Genomic DNA, 23,764 nt, shown 5'->3' with positions numbered 1-23,764 from the left:
GTGTTGTTGCTATTATGTTTACTCTCATTTGCATTGGGCATAATTAACAGTAAGCTTTGTCGCCGTCGTCGTCGTCGTCGTCGTCGCTGTCGCTGTCGGTGTCTTGTTCATTTCCATTTCATTTGGCATTGTTTACTTTTGGCATTTCATTTCATTTGGTCGCAGCGCCTAAGGCAACACTTTTAACTACCTTGACTTGGGCATCATTACCGCACATTTATCAACAAAATTAAGTGTCACTGATGGAGCCAAACAGCATTAATTATAAATATAATTAAAGCAATTTAAATGTCAAGTTTGCAAAGTGGATTCCATGTGGTACGCAAGTTTAGCACGGACACAAACCAGCGCGCAGCAGGCGCTGCAAGCTCGACTTAAAAGCTCAACTGTCTTTGTATGTAAAAGCTTTCATTTTGGTTGCAGCACATTTTTTTTATATAGGAAATCGTTTGGCAAGGTAAATAACTTTTTAAATAGAGCAACAAAGAAGAGCTAAATAAACAAAGAATATAGCAAAATGTTCTTTGTGCAAATTTAGTTGAAGCACAAGAAATGAAAGAGTCGAGTGTGGACGACTCGAAGATACCCTATACAGAGCGCGGAGGTGCCGTTAGCTGGATCGACTCAGCTTCTTTTCTTCTTCCTTCCTACTGCCTGTTACATGCATTTGCACACAACCAATATACCCCATTGAATGCTCAATCAGTTGATATGGGGTATACTAAGAAGACAATGTCTATTTACGTGCATATGTATGTCTAGATCTCACATAGTCTGGGAAAAAATCTATATTCAGCACTGTGAGCTGTCTGTGCGCTATCTAATCCAGATATTGTGTAACCCAATGAGTCTTATTTTTATTCATATTTGTTTAGCTTACCCTCGATGCAGCTCTTCGCCTTGTTTTGTTGCAGTCTTTTGTCTCTGATGCGTTTCGACCAATCCGGGCTGCGAACACGATGCTGCTTGAAGCGTTCCCGTACGCTATAAATTAAACAGAATAAAAACCAATATCAATAAACGAATATTTAGCGTAATACTTAATTAGTTTATACAGTTATCGTTAGTACTTCATAGCCATCGATCAAGTCAGGTCTTCCGACCTGGACGCCTCACTTCTGACTGTCTGTCGAAGGGGTTCGGCTTCTCTTGAAGTTCGCTCTCTATTATTAGAGACCCTCAATATCGAGTGGGTTGCCCAAGCAGGCGGCCAATCTTATCGACTGATAACAGATGGAATTGTAGGTCAACCTGTCAATTAATATGGGGCGTGAGTGGTTGGGTGTGTTGCCTGCCAACAAGCTGCATTTGCTCTGCTGTCGCAATGTCTTAATTATATTTCATTTAGTCAGCTAAGAACTGGGCGAAATGTGAATAACTTTGTGCCATTTACAACACTGAAACTGTTAAGAAAACTTTGGAAATTATCATGACTGGACAATTTGTTAATTATTAAGAAATGTTGTCTTGAATTTCCAAATAATTGAACAAATGGGAACATAATTCTGTAATGGTGAAGTTAATTTACTGGGAGATGTGTATGTGGGCTAGAGAGCTTAAATCAGGAGAACTCGATAGGCAAATACCCTGTTAAAATGGGAGAGAGAGAGAGGGAGAGAGGAAGAGAGATAAAAGAGAGATATATAGAGATGGAGATAGAGAGAAATGGTAATAAAGAGAGAGAAGCAGAAAGCGTGAAGGAAAGAAAGGGTTGAATATATATATATATAGAGAGAGAGGGAAGTGAGAAGGATCGAATGGGAGGCTAAAAAAGAGAGTGAGTAAAAAGGAATGCTACCTTTCTATGCGATTTTCATAAATTCAGTTTATGTATACAGATATTGATAATTCTAAATATAAGAGAAGGCCAATAAGAGCGAGGTTGAGAAAGCAAGATAGAGAAAAAGAGAGGGCTTCCCTGGAGGAGACACTACGGAGAACCAGGTGGAACAGAAGAAGAAGCGCTCTAGATGCTGAACTATTTACAACTGAGTTGACATATTTTACCTTTAATCAGTTAACCCCAAATGAGAATTCAACTAATCATAAAAGTTTCAGGGAAAGGTATTTCCTTTTCAAACTAAATTTGGTTTTATGACAATCGAATGCTAAATGACTCAGAATTGTGATGTTTTACTCGCCCGATTGTATCCGTAATTTATATATGGGCTTCTCTATATATACCTAATCTCGATTGATTTGTATCTTATCAGCCAGACTATATACGAAGGCAAACGGAAAAGCATTTTAAAAACGAATTGCAATTGCACAACTAGGGCAAAGGTTAGTCAATCAACGGGCTGATCTCGGCTCAGGGTCTCTCGGCACTGACAACAATTGGAGCTTAGCCTGAATTCTGTTGAGCATTTAGTTTGGATTTTACGTTTCACTTTGGCTATTAATCGACTTTGATTCGATTTACAATATGCTGAGCCGCCGTAAAAGTCAAGAGCTTAACGAGTTCTGCGTTGTCTTCCAGCTGCCTTGACCCGCTTTCTTTCCTGGCATGATTTATTTATGCATTTTTATTATAATATTTTCTGGAAATGCGAAGCGTGTCGCAATCTTCGGGCAACCCTCGGCGTGCAGCCCGACAGCAAATTGAATGCGATTGCCAACAAGCCGCAGTTGCCGATAAGATAAGCCAAATCCAAACAAACCTTATCAGCAATCTACGCAGAAATTCTTATCGCAGCCCCCTCCCCCCACCACCCCTTTACTTACACAACGAACTGCGCCTCGCTGGTGACAGCCGCCGTTGCTGGCGTCGCCTCCCCGTCGGATATGTCCACCCAGGCATCGCTGTTGTCGCTGGAGCCGGCTATCGAGGAGCGTTTGTCGCACTGTTTGCCCGCCCCTCCGCCAACGCCGCCGCTGCCGCTGCTGCCGGCGCTGCCTGCGCCGCTGCTGGCCAAGGAGCTGCGGCAGCCGACGCTGGCGCTGCCGTAGAGCACGCCTGCAGCTAGCGAGGATTCATAGAGACTGTTCGTGCGATGATCCGAGGCGAGCGTCAGCGTGGAGCCGCTGCTGGACAGCTGCACGCCGGACGCAGTTGCGCCCGCAACCACGCCCCCGCCCGCTGCCACGCCCTCAACCGCTCCAATTGCAGCTGAGTTCTTGCTCTTGCGATAGTTGGAGATGCTCTCGTAGCAATTGGAGCTCAAAGATATGGCGTCCGTGCAGCCCTTGATGGTGTCATAGATGTTCTCGTCATCCTCGTCCGTGGAGGCGGGCCCGGCGCACGGCTTGCCAGCCAAGCGGCTGGGCTGTGCGGGCTTGGCGGGCGCGGGTCGCATGATTAGGGGCGACTTGGGCAGCACGCGCTTCGGCTTGGGCAGCTCCGGCAGCTCATCGCGCGTATTGCGGCCCAGTGTGCCAGTGCTCAATGTTGTTGTTGTTGTTGGTGTTGTTGTGGGCGTGGCAAAGGCTTCGTAGTCATCGCTGTTGCTGTTCCGCGTGGAGCCCGCTATGGACTCGTAGCCCTCCAGCCAGTTGCCATTGGCTGTGGGCGTGGCCGGAGTTGTCGTTGCTGGCGCAGCTGTTGCCTCCTCCACAGTTTGATAGATGTCCTCCACTGGGAGCTGGAGTGCGTCCGGCTCCTTAAGCATTTGGCTTGTTAACTTAAACAGGCTCGAAGCCTGCGGCTCAGTCTTGGTCTCCATTGTGGGCGTGATGGGCTCATACATGGGCTCCTCCTCCTCCGGCTCGGCCTGCAGCTGCCGCCTCGACTGCTGCTCCAGCTGCTGCTGCTGCCCTTCCTCGGCGGCCAGTTGTTTCTGCTCCATGATCATCTGCTCGCCCTCAATGGCATTCACCAGGGTCACGTTCACCGCCTGGTTGAGCAGCAGCTGGTTGTTGGAGATCTGCTTGTTGGACGCCTGGTAGATGAACGAGCTGTTGGGCAGCAGGCGCTGCTCGAAGTCATCGTTGGCCGCCAGCAGCAGTTCCCCGTCCGCCGTTTTGGCCGGCGGCTCCGCGAGTATTTTCAGCTTCTGGTCGAGCACCTCGAGTGCGGCCAGGATCTTGGCATCCGCCTCCACGCAGGGCGACGGCAGCGGCTCCGGTTCCTGCTCCGGATCCTTCTGCTCAGATGTTGCTGCTGCTGTTGTTTTGATGGGTGAAGGCGTTGCGGATTTCTTGCCGCCTTTGGCGAAGGGCAGGAAGCGCAGCTTCTCGTAGATCGTCGCATATTTGTGCTTGCGCTGCTTCTGCCGCTCCTCTGCCGCCGCCGCGCTGTCCGCATCATCCAGCTCATCGTCGGCGGGCAGCGTCTGAGTCAGCGCTGAGTCAGCGTGCTTTGGTTTTGTAGCATCATCCACGTCCACATCCGATTGCACACCTTCGTCCGTGCTGGCATGCAGCTCCACCGGAGTCTTGGGCAGCTCCTCGCGCACCACCGCCAGCTCCTGTTCCTTTTGCTCCCGCTGCTCGCGCTGCTGCTGCTGGCTGCGGGCGCGCTTGCTGCGCATCTGCTTGCTGAGGCTGAGCGTGCTGGGCCTTTGGTTCATTTGCTCCTGATGCTTGCGCAGCAGCTGCTGCGGCTTGAGCGGCACCGCTGGCTTCTCCAGCTTCTCGAACTTCTTGATGTTGCGCTGCACCATGGAACTGCGCACCGATTGCTCCGAGTGCTCCGATTGCACCTGCTCCGATTGGACCTGCTGCACGGCTGGCTTCTCCACGATCTTGTAGACATGGGCGCCACGCGCCAGCCAGACGCCATTCTTGCGCTTCACCTGCTCCAGCAGGCGGGCATCCTTCTGTATGATCTCATTGAACTGCTGCGTCAGCTGGCGCACCACGCCCGACGCCGAGCCAGAGGCGGAGGCGTGGCCTGACTCTGCGGCCTGGCTGTGACTGTGACTGTGGCTGTGGCTGGACATGCGGCGCGGCGTGTGATGCTGATGGAATGATTTGCCCGCATGTGTTTTGAAGCTGTATTTGCGACGCGTGCCCGCAGCGCGTGACGTCACAGTCGCGGCCGTGCTCGTCGTGGTATTGGAATTTATGGAATTCACCGTCTGCAGCGACTCGCAGCTGCCGCCATCGAAGCTCGTCGCGCTCAAACTAATGCGAATCGCCGACGTTCCCGCTGCTGCTGCTGCTGCCTGCTCACGTCCAGCGCTGATAAGATTCACCTGCTCCCGCTCCCGCTCCCTCTCCCGCTCGCAGTCATGCTCATTATCTGATAGACTGCGCTCGCGCTCCGTTTTGCACTTGCTCACGATGTCCTCACGTTTTGGCCACTGCAAACGCTCGCCCGGCGCGCCGCCCGCCTTTACTGCGGGAAAAGTCGCGCTCGCGTTTGCAGTCGCGTCGCTGCCGCGTCGCAGCTTATTTTGCATTTTGGCCTGTTCGGCGTTTTTGTACTTGTAGAAATTATCTTTGTCACGTTGGAGTTGCGGTGACGTCAACGGCGGCGGCTCTTGCAGATTGTGCAAGCTAGCGGCGCGTTTTGCGCGCGTTTCATGCGCGTTTGTCAGGCTGGGCCAATCGCGCGCGTTATTAAACGCATTCACCAAACAGCTAACCGACTTGTTCAGCTTCCGCAACGTGCCCAGCCCCTGCACCTGACCCCGTTGCTGTTGATGGGCGGCGGCTGCCTCCTCGCTGGCGCTGCTGATGCGCTTGCTCCAGAGCAGACGCAGCGTTTGGACGCCGCGGAAATCGCGAAAAGCGCGCGTTTCACAGTGGCAACTGTTGTTGTTGTTGCCTCGATTGTTGTTATCGTTATGTCTATCGTTATCGTTATCGTTAACGTTCGATTTATCGTTCGCACTTGCACTTTTCACCAGCCAACCGAGTATTGTCTTTTCTTTACGCGGCGACGTCGACGACGTCTTTATTGTTGTTGTTGTTGTTGTTGCATTTCCATTGAGATCGCAGCGAGCTGCTGCCGCGTCGAGATTCGCACCAGATGAGGTCGCCATGACGTCCGCTGACAACTGCATGGCTGTGATTATGTCTGTCTTGGCCGGCGACCAATGGCCAATTCACATGGAAGCTGCCGCCTCGAGGCCTGAGAGAGAGAGAGGGAGAGAGCATTAGTTAAAGCGAGACAGCAGCTGCAGGGAGAAAGCGCATGAAAATCGTTGAAATATCTCCAAATCGAGTGGCCAAACTCTTCACGTATGCAAATTATGTGGGGCTCAAGCATAAAGATGGCTCGAAGGGGGACGTTGGGGGGAGGCTGCGCGGCAATTAACGTGGTATGCTTTGTGCACACAATGCGGCGAGGCAGGCTCAAATGGAACAGATGCGGCAGGAAGTGAGCCACTTGGCTGTTCAAACAGCCAACGCAAGAAAAAACAAGTTGGGATTAAACACAGAAGCGCTTTAATAAGTGGCCTATAAATATTGATAAAAGATAATAACAATCGAAGGCTGAGTAAAATTAAAAAGAAATTTATTATGAATAAGCCACGAGAAGATAAGATATTATTGTTGTTAAATGCGTTTGAGAAATATTTTTATATTTCTATATATATTTAATTATATATTTAAACAAAACATAATCTTTTTTTTTACAAATAATGATTAATTAAGCTTTAATTGAATCATTGAATCATTTTTTTTTGGATTTCCTTTTTACTGCTCACAAATGATGATTAATTAAGCTCTAATTAAACACATAATTTGTAAATAAATTAATCAATTTAAGATTTAATTATTAGCTAGACGTTTATTAAAAAAAACGTATGAAGTTTCTTGATAAAAAAACACATTTAATATTATGCTAATATTTTAATAATATTATTATTTCTCTCATGATGTTCTTGCATGTTTGCAAGAGTATTTCGTCTTCGGCGTGCCGCAGATATACTGTTCTTACTTGTTATAAAGTAAAGAATCGGATATTGGTTTTTCTCTAAAAACATTCTTTTTCCAATCTTCCTCCAATTAAGAACTTTAAAGTTGGCATAAAAAGGACCAAGCAAATTGAAACAAATATTTATTTCATACAGTTTTAAAGCCACAGTTTGAAGATTGGCAGTAAAGAAGTTGTTTTTTTATTGTCATTTGCCTGCAAATGCGAATGAAACAACGCTGCGTATGCGCAATTTTTGGCAACAGTTGAACCCAAGACTATATAAATTATAAGTCTTTACATTGTCGTTGGTTGAACCAAACAAAGCCTAGCTTATGCCACATTTACCTGGTTTTAGTTGCACACACACTCACACACACTCGTACACACTCGCTGTGCGCGCACAACATTGCGTATGCGTGATATGCTTTTTTGGCAACTCGATCTTATCGACAGCTCTGCGCGCAGTTAACAATATATATATATATATAGAAAAAAATGTAATAAAATGCTTGCCCAACTGCCGCACACGTTGTTGCCAGTAACTGCCCCGCCCACCTCTGCGGCTCTCCGCCTCTGCGGCTCGGCCCGCGCACGCTTTTGTCACACACAAATGCCAATTATAATGAGCGATTACATAAAAAGCAAAATTTCTTTCCTCTGTCGTAAAAATAGTTGTTTTTTTTTTAAGCCGCTTTTGTTAGCTGTTGTCGTAGCTTCTGTTAGACCCCTCAGCCGCCGCTCCCCTCCCCTCTCATCCCTTTCTCGTGTGGCAATGCCAGCTGCTTGTCAGCACTTGCGATGAACGCGTTGCGAATAACAAAATAATTTTGCGCTATGGCAAATGGTATTTAAACAAAATATTAAATACGAGCCAGGCACAGGCACACACACACACATACGTACACACTTGCAATGTAAATAAGAAGCTAAAATTGTTGATTACGCAAACGTTTATTAGCCACATTTTCCATTTTGCCGGCTTCATTTGGGCCTATAGAAAAACCTATTTGACATCAAATATCACGTTTATTGAGTGCGAAAATAAATAAATATTTTATGAAAATTTCATAGACAAATTAACTGTGTGTATTCCCATGCCTGTCCACATACATGCACATATACACATACATATACATATACATATACATATACATATACATATACATATACATATACATATACATATACATATACATATACATATACATATACATATACATATACATATACATATACATATACATATACATATACATACACACATACATATACATATGCATATACAAATACATACACAGATCTTCGCCTGGGAATTTCGAAGATCTGATGAAATTGTGTCTATAAATTTGCATTGGCCAGAAAAGACACCAAAATTAATTCGAATTTGCATGCAAAATCAACTGAAATTGAATTAGTTTATAAATCTTTGAAGGCGCGTCGCATTTAAATTGATTTTTAAGCGTTAGTCGATGCCATTTTCGAACGCGAGACGCCAATGTCACACGGCTGAAAACTAAGGCCAGGTTAACAACTTTTTGGCCCGGCCAATACACAATGAAACAGAAGCAACAAAAGCGACAACAAAATGCTTTGCATATTTAAAAGTGCGGCGATAAACGAAAATGGAAAATGTAAACAATGCGCATGCATCAAGTTATGGGAATGAAAACAAAAGTCTGGCAAATCTCTGAGGCGACTCTCACTCCATATGGAGAGCTGCACCTGCAGCTGTGACACCTTTTTTATATATTTAAATACCCTGTAACTATTTGAGTAGCCAAACAGTAGGCCATGCTTACGTCGAGGTTAAGTTGGAGAGCTGACATTTCTGGATTGATCAATTATATGGCATATACGTGCAAATGTCAAGGCAACAAGTTCGCTGTGCGCCGAACTAGTTCGAGAACTGGTTCTTGAGCCGAATCAGTCGTGATCCATACAGTTTATTCAGCTCAAACTAGAGCTAGAGGTTCGAACCAGTAACTATATTTTGAAGCAACTTTAAAGGGGCAAAAGTTACATCATTTTGCCTATTATAATCTAAATTAAAATATAAGTATATATATTTGTGTATGTATATTTAATTCTTAGGGTAAAACTTGCCTCCTTTTGCATACCAATATTTTGATATTTATATGGCAAGTTTTCCCACAAGAATCACATATACATACATGCATAAATATATATACGTATTCTCATCGCATTTAAATATATAGAACTGTTATCTCTGACTGTAATATCTGACTACATGCTGTCATATTTTAACGGCCTACAGGGTATCTGCTGGTCGACTCCTCTAACTTTGGGCTAATTTATTTCATAGCAATGCATTTGCATTTGTCAGTTGCATGGAAATGCCTTTCGAAAAGATGCACTGCCAGCTGGGCCCATAAACAGACGCAAGTTGGCTTATATTTATTGAGACATCCGTTTGCAATATAAAAAAAAAAACTGGTCATAATTTTAGTGAGATTTTTACAGTTAGCTGCATTGACAAATTCACGTTTAGGTGAAAGTGACAAAGTTAATAAACACAACTACAACAAAAGCCCAACTCAAACAGCTAGCTGCAGCTAGCCTAATGTCTGGCCAATGACAGTTATCATTGTTCGAGTAGAACCGTCGATTGGACACGCAATGGCTAAGACAGAAGAAGAAGAAATGGCCCGATAAGCTGCTGCTGAATGCGAATGAATGCGGAAGACGCGGCGCGATAAATTGGAATTATTCACCAAAGCGATAAACGATAAATGCATTGAAATTTCTAGAAATTAATTCAATGAGAATTTATGTAGATATTTATGCGTAGCTAAAGAGAAAGAAGAAGAAGAGGCAACCCATTAGAAATGTGAAAGTTTACTTTTCTTTTTCTATGCGGCCTTTTGTTTTTAGTCGCTTTGACTATTTCGGCGGCAAACTAATGAACTGTCTCGAGAAAAGATTTAGTGAAAATTTCGTCACGATCTTAAGAAGCGTTTTTAATGAGCCACCAAATTGGCTGATAATGAATTCCATTTGTTTTATTTTTTCTTTTGTTTTTGTGTGTGTATTACGGAAGGGGAAAACTAAACGCTTAAGCTTAAGAAACTAACTTTAATCGATTATTAATAACCGCAGATTGAAAGGCCTCTAATTTAAAAATAAAGCTGTTAACAATGTTAAAATTAGCAGAGCGTGTCTTCAACTGAAAAGTGAATTTGTTGACAGAGTTAACATTAACAGAGCATGTATCTAACTGAAAAGTAATGCTGTTAACCTTAACAGAACATGTTTCTAATTGCAAACTAAATCTGTTAACAATGATAACATTAAAAGATCAAGTCTCCTTTTGAAAAGTAAAGCTGTTAACAGAGTTAACATTAACGAGCGTGTCTCTGATTGGAAACTTAATCTGTTAACATTGTTAACATTAACAGAGCATGTTATCAATATACATCAAACACAATCTCCTGATTGACATTTAATATTTTCATTTAAGATATCGTAAACTTTTTTAAAAAGTATTTTAAAGGCTTTATATAGTATTTTTGGACGGGTGGAAAATGGGTGAAAAAGGGATGTTTAAATTGTAAAAAACCAGCACTACTTTGGCTAATTCTGCAGTAAATTAAACTTAACTTACTTATTGAAATAAACCGAATTTTCTACATATATTTATGTGATTTCCATTACCGATGAACACATTTACATCACACTTAACACGTGCCACTGCAAACCACAAGGACCTTTGACTGAAAAGTATTTATTGTCTTATGTTTTGAGCTTGCATTTGGTTTTTTGTTATGGCGGTTGCCTGGGCAACAAATCCATTGCATGCAACCACCCGAGCCGCATGAAAGGCGCCTCAACCAACCCCTAGAAACGGCAGAAATTCAACCCTAACTAAGTCAATGCCACACGTTGGGGCTGGTCAACACGGCGTATGCTTTGCAACACATTAAACAAGCGTAAACAAATAACAAAAATATATATATACATATATTGAGAGGGGAAGTCTTGGGTCGATAGTTTTCATAGTGCCCATACTTGAGGGTTTGTTTCTATTTGCATGACATATGCCCATTCGGTCTGTCCATCTGTCCATCCGTCTGTCTGTCAGTCAGTCAGTCTGTCAGTCCATCTGTCTGTCTGTCTGTGGCTCCCTTTGTGCGAATTATTGAAGTGCCTGCTTTGTGTTTGCGTTATTCGTGTCCGTTTTCAGTCGTCATTCATCCAACTTATGTTTGCCATTTCGCCTAGCTTAAGGCAAAATCAATTAACTAAATTAAAGCACATCTACTATATACGGAACAATATTGAATGGAATATAATATTCTATAAGTTATATACTAAATTTCCCCTCTCCAGCTTTTGTAGTCTACGAGATCAATGAGACAGCAGCTTGTGTCTATATTCAACATAGTACTAAAATATTTAATAAAATTTCATTTAAATCTCAAAATTAATAGATATTACTCATTAACCATATTCCAGTTATACAACAATCGGTGATCATATAAACAGCTCAATCAATCAAGCCTAGGGCTAGAGCTTTGGTTCGAACCAGTTACCTTTTCTTTTGCGGGCAAGTGTTTTTAAATAAACTCAACTTGCAGCCCAATACAAATGGCAAATAGCCTAATATCTGACTAATGACATTGTTGATACTAATACTCATTAGCCCTTTTACAGTTATATACCAAATTTCCCAACTCTAGATCTTCTAGTGTCCAAGTTCGCTAAACATCTGCCTTATTATATGTGCCACATACATATTTGTGTATATTTGAATACCTCTATAAAATGACTCTACCTACCAAGTTTCGTAACTGCAGCTTTTTGGAATTCAGAGTTCGATGAGTACGCAATGTGGCACAAGGGAATTGGGGGTTGATTAAAGCTCGTGCGCATAAGATAAGCATAAATAACTTCTTGCACAGAACCGCATTTCAAAATTATTATAACTTCTATACAAATACACCCACAAATATATATATATGTATATATTTACCTTTTAACTGATAAAGGCCGCTGAGCATTAGTCACTTTGGGTTTGTTTGGGCCACACATATGGTGCACTATATTAACTAATTAGTCAGATTTTGTATAATATTAACAGTTTGACTCTGGGCCAATAGCAATGCAGCTTATCTGCTGTCAAAGTTTTGGCCGCAAATCAATTTTTGCTGCTGACTTAGACCCAGAGGCATGTCTATATCTATATATATATGTATATACAATGAAGCTAATGCACTTGTATGCATATTAACTGCATTCCAAGCTTTGTGGCAACTCTCACAGACTGCAAAGAACCGCAAAAAAAAAAACAACCTCAGGTGTGTGGATCAGGGTTGGGGGGGATGGGGAGGTTGTTGCCAAGTAGGCGCTGAAGGTAGTCTGGGAGACCGCATAAAGCACAGAGGCGTGTAATTAGCGTGCAGCATTGGCAAACTAAAGTTATTGTTGCTTCTTGTTGTGTTGCAATACCCTACATCCGAGGCTATTTTCATTTTGTGACGAACTGTGTGACGCATAGAAGAAGACAAATCTAAGTACGTCAAATATATATATTTACAACATATTTAAGATTTGCGCTAGACAAATTTGATTTTTAAATATGTCAAGTAAGTTAGGTAATTATAAGCTTCATAAGGATCCCAAAATATTTACAAGATCTTATCCAATATATATACGTATATATATCATCACTAAATCAAATAGTTCTTTAAGAAGCCATCGCTCGTAAATAATTTTGTATAAAAACGCCTTCGCAAGGGTATTCAAACTTCGGCATGCCGAAGTTAGCTGTTCTTCCTTTTTTTGTTTTGTTTTTTTCTCTCTGCTCTTCACATGAGCACAATTAACGGTAGCTGCGCCGCTTAACCGTAAGATGAGCCATCTCAGCTGTAGGCACAACATGGCCAGCATTAGCCATAGGCCAGGCGCAGAGGTCAGTTCTGAGGCCAAACAGACAACAAAAAAGAACAACAACAAAAAGAAAAAACGTCAAAGCTAAGCAGTTTACAGTTAAAGAACAAAAACAAAAAGAGCAAAACCAAAAAGCAAAAGCCGCATTGCATTTAATTACCATTAAGTCAGGCCACAGCTGTATGAGCAGAAGAAGAAGCAGCAGCAGATGTCATACATATATAATCCGCAGCACGGTAGAAAAAGAGAACATGCAAAAAAAAAATAACACTTTGCAGGCGCTCGAATTGGCAGGCTTGGCAGGCCCCACACACACACACAGCCTGTTCTTGGTGAAATTTTTGTGCAGAAGCTGCTGCTGCTGCTGTTGTTGTTGTTGTTGTTGTAACTATTTTTATATGTGGGCTTTGGCCAAGTGGTTTGGCTAGATTCTTGGCTTAATTTGATTTTGTGGGCGTTTCACTTTTGCCAGCCACTTTCGTTTCACCTTACACACACACACGCATACACAGGCTACATGCGTGTGCCAAATTTTGATTACTTTGATTAATGCACATCATATCTATTTTTTTACCAATCACAAGAGACGACATAAACACAAGTGAAGAGCTTATGCGCGCGCGCAGCTCATGACAGCGAACACACACACGTACAACGAGAGAGCGAGACACAAGCGACCGTCCCATCGAACGACTGCGAGGCAACTGAATGGCTGAGCTGCGGTGGTCGCTGTACGAGCTGCGACGTAAGCAGCGACGTCGCTGCCAGCTGCGCTGCGACAGCATCGATGGCTGCGCTTGCGTCGCGCCGTTTCGCATTCCTGTGCATTGGCTGCATTTTGTTCTGATTCTTATGCTGCTCTGCTGGCTGCTGGCTGCTGGCTGCGCTGCATTTCTCCACAAGTATGCGATGCATGCAACGCCACCGCCACCGCCGCCGCCGCCGCCGCCGCCGTCAACGACCCACAAAAGCGGCTGGCGACTTGGGTGAAGCTGCGCGCTCTGGCGGATGCAAGTTGCAAGTGGAAGTCACTTAAACAGCGCCTGTTCTTTGTGGCAGCAGCGTTCATTGCCATTTGGCTTGTGGGCAGCGGCGTTTTAATTAGCTAAACAAATTTTTAATTAAGACGCTGGCCACTCTAATTGATTTAAGGCCTGTTGCCTTCTCACTTGCACACCTCATCTCAGGCCTGTGGAATGTGTCTGCACAATTGGCGTAAATCCCATTAGAACGCGCACGGAAACAAGTTTTGGCTTTGCTTTTGGTTTTGCTTTTCGTTTGTGACGAAAGCCAAGCACCAAAAAAATGCACACACACACACACTATTACATGCGCGCGCTGAAGACCCGATAAAAACAAATAACACAACAACAAAAATTCAATACCCGTTCGAGTCGCAAGTTCTTGCCAAGTTCAACGAACAACAGCACAAAGCAAACGGCACACAAAAACAAAAACACAAGAAAGCGCAAAAGCAATTTAACATTTTACTGCTTTTGCTGTGTGTTTCGTTGTGTGCGTGTGTGTGCGAGCGAGACGCATTTCAAGCGCGCTGTTTAGGGTGACCATGCAGCGCTGTTAAGTTATTATGGTGGCCAAAATATTGGAATGCATTTAACAGCCGCTTATCAACAATGCCGCGCATCAAACTGTGTCCATTCAAAAAAAAACCAAGACAATGCCAAAGAGCTGTGCGAACATTTCGCAAGCCCCAAACTGCGGCGACCCGCAAACCTGGTTTTCATTTTCATTCAATTCAAAATGCAGCGCAAAAAATAAAGGCGGCAACAACAAGCCAAACATGGGCCTGTCAGCGGCTGCAACTTGCGGCCCAATGCAACAGGTGGAGTGGAGAAGGGGCTAGAGGGGCGGGTAGGGGACACAGTTTCATCTGCCACAACGTCTATTTATGAGCCAACAGCAATGTGGCAAGCGGCAGCAAAGACGTTAAAAACGACAGTAGCATTACATTTGCCCCACACTTGTTGCCCCAGCATCAGCCCCGCCCCTTGTTGCGGCTCACGTGTAATTTGCATCAGGTGGGCGCTCCACATTTGTGCGCCAACTGTGCCACGCCCCGTTGCCCACTCGCAGCAGTTGCTCCACGCGCACATTAAGAGAGAGAAAAACACTGTAATTATCGACACAATATTCGACTGACGAAATGCTACGAACACGCGTACCCTGGCTAGAAATAAGCAGCTTTCCTTCCATCCTCTGTTAAAGTGGGCCTCTCTATACCCTATTCCTATAGGGTATATCGCATTACGTATCTCTCTATGCGACTCGACACTTTAAATGAGCAATAAATAAGCTTGTACCCAATGCACAGAAAGTTTTTGTTGGATATCAGCCCCATTTTCTTAAAATCGATAAATATCGATTTTTTAAGAGCTATTTTTAAACATATTTCGTAGCTTATAAGAGTGTATCTTTCTAACCTCAAATCCGACTTCAAAATGTATTAGGGTATCTACTAGTCTACAAGATATATGCCCCATTTTCTTGAATCGATAAATATCGATAGCTAAAGAATATTTTTAAAATATACCGGTACCCATAAGAGGGTAATTTTCACTTCTGGAATACCTATTCCCAGATCCCACTCCAACATTATTTAAGGTATCTACTAGTCTACTAGATATCAGGCACGTTTTCTTGAAATCGATAAATATCGATTTGTAAATAAGGCTTTCAACATATTCCGGAGCTTATAAGAGAGTATCTTTCACCCAAACCCAAATCCCACTCCAATATTGATCAGGGTAATTACAAGTTTATAAGATATCTGCCACATTTTCTTAAAATCGATAAGTATCGATTTTAAAACAATGCCGATCACATTGAACACATCTCGGCGCTTGTAAGAGCTAGTTATATCAAATGATTTCTGTTGTTTATCTCATGTTATACATAGCTTGGATATCTTTCACCTCTGAAATACCTAAGCTCACAATCCGACTCTAAAATGAAACAGAGTATCTACTAGTCGGGCACTCTCTACTACAGCACGCTAACTTGCTATAACATATTTGTCTATTTGTTACATTTCCCACAAATTTTCTTTACTTTATACATTTTGATAGATCTTAGTGCAGGGTATTTGCGATTCGGTGCGTTTGGCGCCAACTTCTTTGGTCTAGTTAGTTTATGGCAGAGCTCATTTGGCGGCTGATGTCAGAGACTTTGAGATTTGAGAGCCGAAACAAATGCGAAACGACTTTCCAAATGTCGCATGATATGGAAATGGAAATGGAAATTGAAATGTGGATGGAAATGCAAGTGGAAATATGAAATCTGATAGCTCAAATTCGATATGGCAAATTTTCACTTCTAGCTCAGTTCTCCGTTCTCTCCGACCTTGCCAAACCTCCCCCCTTTCCCCACTCTCCCGGAGAGGGGGTCTAATTTGAACGTGATTCGCGTCGAATGCGCAGCAAGACCGTGCCACGTACTTCACGCGGTCGTCGCTCGATGATTCGTGATTAATCAGTTAACTCTGGCCAAACCATATCGCAACAGGTAAATCGAGAGGAAAGTCGGCAAATGCCAAATATCAGCTAACGAGCGCGTGGGGCTAACTTAACGAGGGAAACAAAAACAAAGACAAAAGCAAAAAGGTTTAAATCAGACGTCACAGGGAATTTAATAGCTGAGTAAGCAACTGGGGAAAAATAGGCAGCTGAGTCAGCCTGACCAGCAGATACCCTATACGGTGTCTTCTCATGTGAAGTCTTTGGGTTTCTACAGAATATAGAATCTAGTTTGAAACATTTCTATTCTGGACGCAGGTTCGATCCTTCGATCGTGTGCAGTGTATTAAAGGCTAACAGCTGGATTTGAACCAGACACCTCTCGCTTGGCGGTTCGACTCTCGAACACATAAGCCTCGCAGGCTTGTGAATAGTTGCGAATTTTCTAATGAAATGTGTCTAGAAGAGATCTTCAAACTCATAAGGCGTATTTATTCTTGATCAGTATCAATAGCCAATAGTCCAAATGCATCTACATATATTATGTCTCGAGCTTAAAGACATCGACATAGATCCAAAGTTCTCACACAGATCGAATCACTATATCATAGAGCTATCATAGGATTAACAATTCTTTTGTTATTCAAGTTAATCTCAATCAAACTTGATATTTGTTGAGTCAGATCAAGATCGGAATACTATAACATCGGACGAAAACTGAGATACTATAACGATGTTTTCTGTTATCAAATACAAGCCACAAAGCATTAGGCCAAGGATATTCAAACTTCGGCGTGCTGAAGATAGCATTTATTTTAGTTCGAGCTTAGGTTTGTGAGTTTTTATGTGGTTCAAGGTTCGGTTCAATATGAATATGAATAACAAGTGCAATTTCGCATTTGAGCCGAATAGTGAATAGTTTCAACTAAACAATACCCTCTCTAAACACACACTCTGCTCGATTGGAGGACAAGAAAAAGGTGAGCTCATCTTTGATTGAACTCTCTGGGCCACATTTTGGGTCTGCGGCTGCCACGTTCAAGTCGAGTCGCCCACGAGCCTGACACCGTTGCGGAGCTGCCAAAATGTACAACATTGAACTATATAGAATACCATAAGCATGTTCAATGTGAAATCATTGTCGCACGACTTGCAACAACCAAATGCCAAATGCATAACAATGAGCACAAAAACAATAAAAAAAACAACAAAAAACAAAACAAAAATTCGATGCGGAATTTCACAAAATTCGAACATAAATTGGGGACTGTGAAAAAGAATAAAAACAGGTGATGATCATTAACGTTGACAGCTAAATGATTATCGATCAGCGATCACTGATCACTGATCAGCGATCACTGATCAGCGAAGCACTTGCGTTGTCAGAAACTAGTTAAAACTCGCGGCAATTACGTGTTTTTCCAGCTAAACACATAAGTATATACACAGGGGAGGGGAGTGTGGGGGGGGGGGAGGCTAAAAAACTGCTGATGTGAAATGTTTAAAACATTCGCAGCCAAAGTTCATTGGCTGGCGCAACAAATGCATTGCCAGCCACAATTTGCCAGGCATCCAAAATTGTGAAGAGCGCGCCGAACGGCCGCCACGTGCGTGGCGACAGACTTTTGTGCGGCACTGTAATCGAACGGGTTTGGAAGCGTCGGCTCTTGGGTCCAGCGTGGTCCACTTGACGCTTTCTTCGGCATGTGCCGCGTGAGTCAGAGCCACAGGAATGCCCCTCAAAGCAGCATACAAAAAAAGCAAACTAAAGCCGAGCGAGAAAAAACCGGGTCAGTTTGGGTTGGGATCTACACTCAGGAAAAGAACCTCATAAATTCCGTAATTTACAATTACTGGGGGAAAAAACAGAAACTCAGCTAAAGCGGAACTTATATAGGCCCAATTTGGAGAGCAACTCTCTCTCTCTCTCTCTCTCTCTCACTCTCTCTCTCTCTCTCTCCCTCTCTCTCCCTCTTTAATCTTAAGTAATAAAATTTACATATTCTGGCATTTACAGGAAATAAGAGAAAAAACTCAAGTAAAGCGGAATGTTTCGCATTCCTATAGACCACATTTCTTACATATCATCCTGTCTTTAATCTTAACTCAGAAAATGCAACGAATCTGACATTTTCAAACAGAAAACTTAAGTAAAGCGAAATGATTCGCATTCTTATAGACCCTATATTTCTTACATATCATCTTGTCTTTAATCTTAACTCAATTCAACGAATCTAAACTGAAACTGAATTCTTCTTCAACTTGTCGCTGTTCTACATGGAATATGTAATAAATTTTGTATTGTCTTTAATCTTAACTTTCGCATGCGCGTACGTGCTTTGACTTGATTTTAATTTATTGTTAAATTACAATTGTATTGTTTATGTGGCTTGCATAAAATTCTTGAAATTAATTATGTCTTGTTAAAATCTCAATCTATTGCAAAGGGCTACATAGGTTGTGTATGTAACAGGGAGAAGGAATCATCTCCAACCCTATAAGGTATATATATTCCTGGTCATTTAGCCCTGTCCGCCCGTCCGTCCACCCTCAGTCCGTCTATCCGTATGCATAAACCCGTCGATCTCAGAACCTATAAGAGCTAGAGACCTGAGACTAGAGACTCTTAAACTTAGCGTCTCTTAGAGCCAGCTCAGTACGAGTTTGTTTCTGACAATCGATAACTTGTCCCGTTTTCAAGCAATCGATAAAATTCGATATCGAAATTCTGTTTTTTGAGCAAATCTCGAAGGTTTTAAGGATTTCCCTCTCCAAATGTAGCCTGTAGCTGCTAGAGTAGTATCCTTAATTTGATATACCCTAATCGGGCAGATCCGACTAGCGCCCTCTAACTTTCATATCTTATACAATTTTGAGCACCTCATTTTCTCCAGTGTATCGTTAGCATAAGCCCAATTTGATCTTAAACTGAACGTTGAGTCAGCACGCCCACCTACAAATTATGTGCATCTATGAGATACGATAAAGAAAAACTATGAATTGTTATTGTTACGAACAATTATCCGAATACTTTGGGCCCAGACCCACCCACGTTGTGGCCAAATAATACTGGCATATCTGCTTACAATTTGTTATGCAAATCATGAGCTAAATAATAAAAAAGCTAATAATAATATGTAGAAGAAGCTGTGTGCACACGAGCTGTTCCCATTCCCATTGGCTTTCATCGCCTGCTGGAAATGGAAAGTGTTTTATTTTCAGCTCAACTCTCTCGGCAGATGTTGTCAATTTGTGTGTACTATATAATTGTCTGCATAACTATATTATTATGGTTAATTTTTCATAGCTGGCGAATGTGTTTATTACAGAATTACATTGACATTACCAGACACATGAACTGGCCGCCAGTTAAGGCACTCGACTCGACTCTTGTCTCTCTTGCACATATTTGCCATAATGCTTAGCTTGTTTTAAATGAGACAGGAAGAAATTGTTGTGTGCACACAATTGTGCACAAACAACACTGTGCTACAAGCTTGACAAAACTAAAGTGTTCGCACGCAAATTCGCGCGTCGCTTTTCTATGCGATTCTCATGGCATCAATTATGATTATTTTATGCTCTATACACTCTTGTTTCCAGCTCTCTTCTATAATATATATTTCTTACATTTTTTGAAGTCTCACTCTCATTTTATTCCATTTTCCTTTTTCTCTCTCCTCCTCTCAGTCTGACATAAAAACCTGTATGAACGCATTTTTCATGCATAAAAATCGGTCAGAAAGTCGACCTTTTAAGAAAGTTGTTTTGACTCTCAATACCTTTGACTCATTGTGCTTATACTTCTTTTCTGCCTCTTACTTGATCTCTTACTCAATTCCTCCTTCCCACTCCCTCTCTCTCCATTTTTTCATGGTCACCTTTCTATGCGATTTTCATAAAAGACAGTCATACCTACAGACTTAAATATTTTTAAGTATTTACTTTCGCTGCCTCTGTATTTCTCTCTCTCTCTCTCTCTCTCTCTCTCTGTCTCTTTCTGTTCATCCTTTTTAGTCGCCTTTCTATGCGATTTTCATGAATTCGAGTAATAGCCACATACTTAAATGTTTTTATAGGTAATGTTTATATAATTTAGTTTAAGGTCCCCCCTTTACTCGAACTGTTGTTGCACAGTGTAATCAAATATGCAACTGTAACTATCACAAGTGAACTTTTAAATAACTTAAGACAATAAACAACGAGCAAGTGCTTCTGAGAAGCGTCCAAAGGGTGTGGGGAGAGTATTACAAATATGTATGTGAAAACACCTCGATAAAAAGTGGCAAGATTTCCGCAACTGGCCGACTGATCAGCTTAACTGATCATCTGAGCTGATCTATTGCGGGTAGACGAGCCTCAAAACTTTCGTCGAAACGCGTTGCCAACCTTTATTTGTGTTTAGCAGCTTTCTAAAATCAAGTAAATTGCCAAAGAAGGGCGTAAAAAGCCAGAATAAACAAACAAATCAATTTGTTGTTGTTTCTACAAATGTGTGCCTCTGTGTGCCTGTGTGTGTGTGTGTGTGTGTGTGTGTGTGTGTGTGTGTGTGTGTGTGTGTGTATCTCATGGATTACTCAAATAACAGTGCGTAATAAGTGGCTCAGATAAACGTAGAGCAAATCTGAAAAACAAATACAATTTGCATGAATCAGAGAGTTTCCATTGACATGTGATACCAGCGGAGGCACACACATACGCACACACACACACACATCAATATATATATATATATATATATATGTATTTCTGAGAAAACGGACGACCGATAAGAGCAGCCATAGCGCACTTTTATCGGCATAATGCAATAAAAAACAAGTAAAAGGTTCTAGTCGGTAGCTCCCGACTAGGGGATACCCTGAAGCCTCTTATTCCAACATCAAATGCATATATATATTCTATTTTAGAAGCTATATGTCAAGTTTGCTGACTCTAGCCCTTATTATTTACCAAAACAGGATATCGATAGGATATTTTTATCGATTGCTTGGAAACGGAGCAAGTAATCGATTATCGGAAACAAACTCGATCTGCGTGGGAACTAGGAGCATCTGCATCTTCGGACGGACGGACGGACAGACAGACAGACGGACAGACGGACATGGCTAGATCGACTCGGCTATTGGTGCTGATCAAGAATATATATTCTTTATGGGGTCGGAGATGCTTCCTTCTGCCTGTTACATACATTTGGCTTTCGCACAAACACAATATACCCTTATACCCATTTTTATTGGGTTCAGGGTATAAAAAGAAGGCGCTCGTTTAAATTGGAGTATTGTTAAAAACAAGCGGAACAGCATTTCCTTTGTTAAAATTATTATGTTTATATAAAAAAAGCACCCACGTTTAAAATAAACAAAACAGTTATGTATAAACCTATCCATGTCTTTTATATATTTGTAGCCCTAGCCCTGGCTAATGTCATTACCAAACCATTAACAAACAAATTTCCCAATAAAGAAACATTTTCTTATTTTGATAAGCTTTGTCTTATCAATGCACTTACATTTTGAAGCGTTTCGTAACTCCGTTTTTGATTTCAACAATAACAAAAAAAAAACACTCTATTTGGTCATAAGAAACTCTTTGTGTCGGATCTGTTACATAAACTGATCTAATTATGCGACTTCTTTTCATATACAAATCGAGCGCGCATTATTTAAAGCAAACGCTTTGCTTTGCACTTTCCCGTTGCCGGCTGAGCAGCTGTTGCTGTTGCTGTTGCTGTGGCACTTGCCACATTTTGTGGCGCACACTTTTACTTTTGTTTTAATTGCCAGCGCCGCACAATCGATCAATCACAACGCGGTTGCACAATGCCAATTGGCTTCGATAACAAACGGACACCGAAACCGACACCGAATCCGAATCGGAATCCGAACACAATTGCGACCCGTTTGCTGGTTTATTGCTTTCTTACGATCGCGTCCGCGGGCACAACAAGACTGAAAAGTGAGCGAGACCTAAAGTTAAAGCAGCGCGCACGCTGCCGACGCCAGCGACACGAAGCTTGCAGCTGAAGCTTTAACGCCGAGGAGGTCAGAGCGCACGAAGCGACAACACAAAGAAATGGACTGGAGAGCGTCATTTAAGAGCTTGGACTGCAGTTAATAAGTCTGGTGCCACGCAAGAGCTTTCAGGCGAACTGCGCTGCGCTGCAGGGTCAGGCGCAGCGACTGCGTGCATTAAGTAACGCGCGCAGAAAAAACTGCGCATCACAGGGTGTTCCCTTTGCGCGGCTTACCCAGCAGCCAATGCAGCTTGGCAAGAGCTTTTGCGTGAAGTTCTGGCGCCTCGCACGAACTTTCAGGCGAACTGCGCCGCGCTGCAGGGACAGGCGCAGCGACTGCGTGCAGCAACAGCTGCGCATCACAGGGTGTTCCCTTTGCGCAGCTTACCCAGCAGCCAATTAGCATGCAGCTTGGCAAGAGCTTTTGCGTGAAGTTCTTTCATGCGTTGCGCAGGGCTGCTCACCAGGCAACGGTAAATGTTGCTAACTGTGCCCATTTTCGGCAAAAAAAAAACAACAACTTGTGTCAATAAAAAAGCAAATAAAGAATGCGAAACACGTTATGGCCGCAGATTTAACAACTTACATGGAGCTGGTTTTGTTTTTGTTTTCTATCGCCCAAGGGGTTCGATCAGCACAAAACGAGAAATGCTGCGCTCATTAGAAAGTAAAGTAAAACGCTCGAAGATGTTCAATGAAATTGCTTTCTGTGTGTGTGTGTGTGTGTGTGTGTGTGTGTGCCCATCGGCCAGTGCTGCCCACCTGTGTGAAAATTGGCCAAAAGTGAGCGTTTTATTTGCCCAATTTGTGTCGTCCAAGTTGTCAGACAGGAAGATCGACGTCGCAGGCGGCAGAGGAACACAACATGATGTGAAAGTGCTGCGAAAAAGAATAGGCTAGAATGGCAGGGAAAATGGAAAATGCACTGCGTCACTTCCTATGAAAAACTAGGAAAAACTGAGAGAGAAGTTGTAAAACTTGTTTGCATTGGCTTTAAACTTGGCCCAGAAATAAACTTAAGATTGTTTAAAGGAAGCACAGCAAAATAACTAAAACTAAGTAAATGCTTGAGCTTATTAGATAATCCATTCAGGGTTACTTTTTATCTACGAGTTCTAGTTCTAGCTTATCTTTAACTAAGTGAGTAATTTCTTGACATGTAAGCCCATTCAAAGATCTTTATGTGTATGCTTATTTGTGTATATATACTTTATTCATAAACCGATTTATACATACTCTTTCTTTTTTTGTTAGTAAATTTTAACTTTTTGTTAACATGCTACTTACTCTTTAACTTTTAGCAAATTTTGTCGCTGATGCAAAGTGAGTTTTTATTTTTAGGATTAGCAATATTAAAAGTTGAGTTCTTGACACACACATAATCATACTCTTTCATTGGTTGTGGGTCGTTAGTTAGTATAAGTTTTTAAGGTTTTGTTGGAAAAGTTGTATGCCTAAGTTTTTTTTTTCAATTATCACGCTACGTTCAATATCATATATTGGTGCGAGAAAAGGGTGCATTATGTTATATGGCTACTATAACATTTGATAGACATTATAAAT

At 42.3% G+C, this 23,764-nt stretch overlaps 1 protein-coding gene across 1 annotated transcript; it reads right to left on the bottom strand.

Moving 5' to 3' along the window:
- Positions 1-1,169: 1,169 nt before the first annotated feature.
- Positions 1,170-21,770, bottom strand: LOC115769490 (chromatin modification-related protein EAF1-like). The gene is made up of 3 exons (XM_030714308.1): positions 21,698-21,770; positions 2,725-6,016; positions 1,170-1,251 (listed from the first exon to the last, which is right to left on the bottom strand). Exons 2-3 carry the CDS (start codon positions 5,946-5,948, stop codon positions 1,170-1,172), a joined length of 3,306 nt encoding a protein of 1,101 aa, XP_030570168.1. The 5' UTR covers positions 5,949-6,016; positions 21,698-21,770.
- Positions 21,771-23,764: the final 1,994 nt, after the last annotated feature.

Source organism: Drosophila novamexicana, unplaced genomic scaffold (assembly GCF_003285875.2).
Source record: "Drosophila novamexicana strain 15010-1031.04,08,12 unplaced genomic scaffold, DnovRS2.1 tig00004554-arrow-pilon, whole genome shotgun sequence".
Classification (NCBI taxonomy): Eukaryota; Metazoa; Arthropoda; class Insecta; order Diptera; family Drosophilidae; genus Drosophila; species Drosophila novamexicana.
This window is presented reverse-complemented; position numbering and strand designations above follow the sequence as displayed.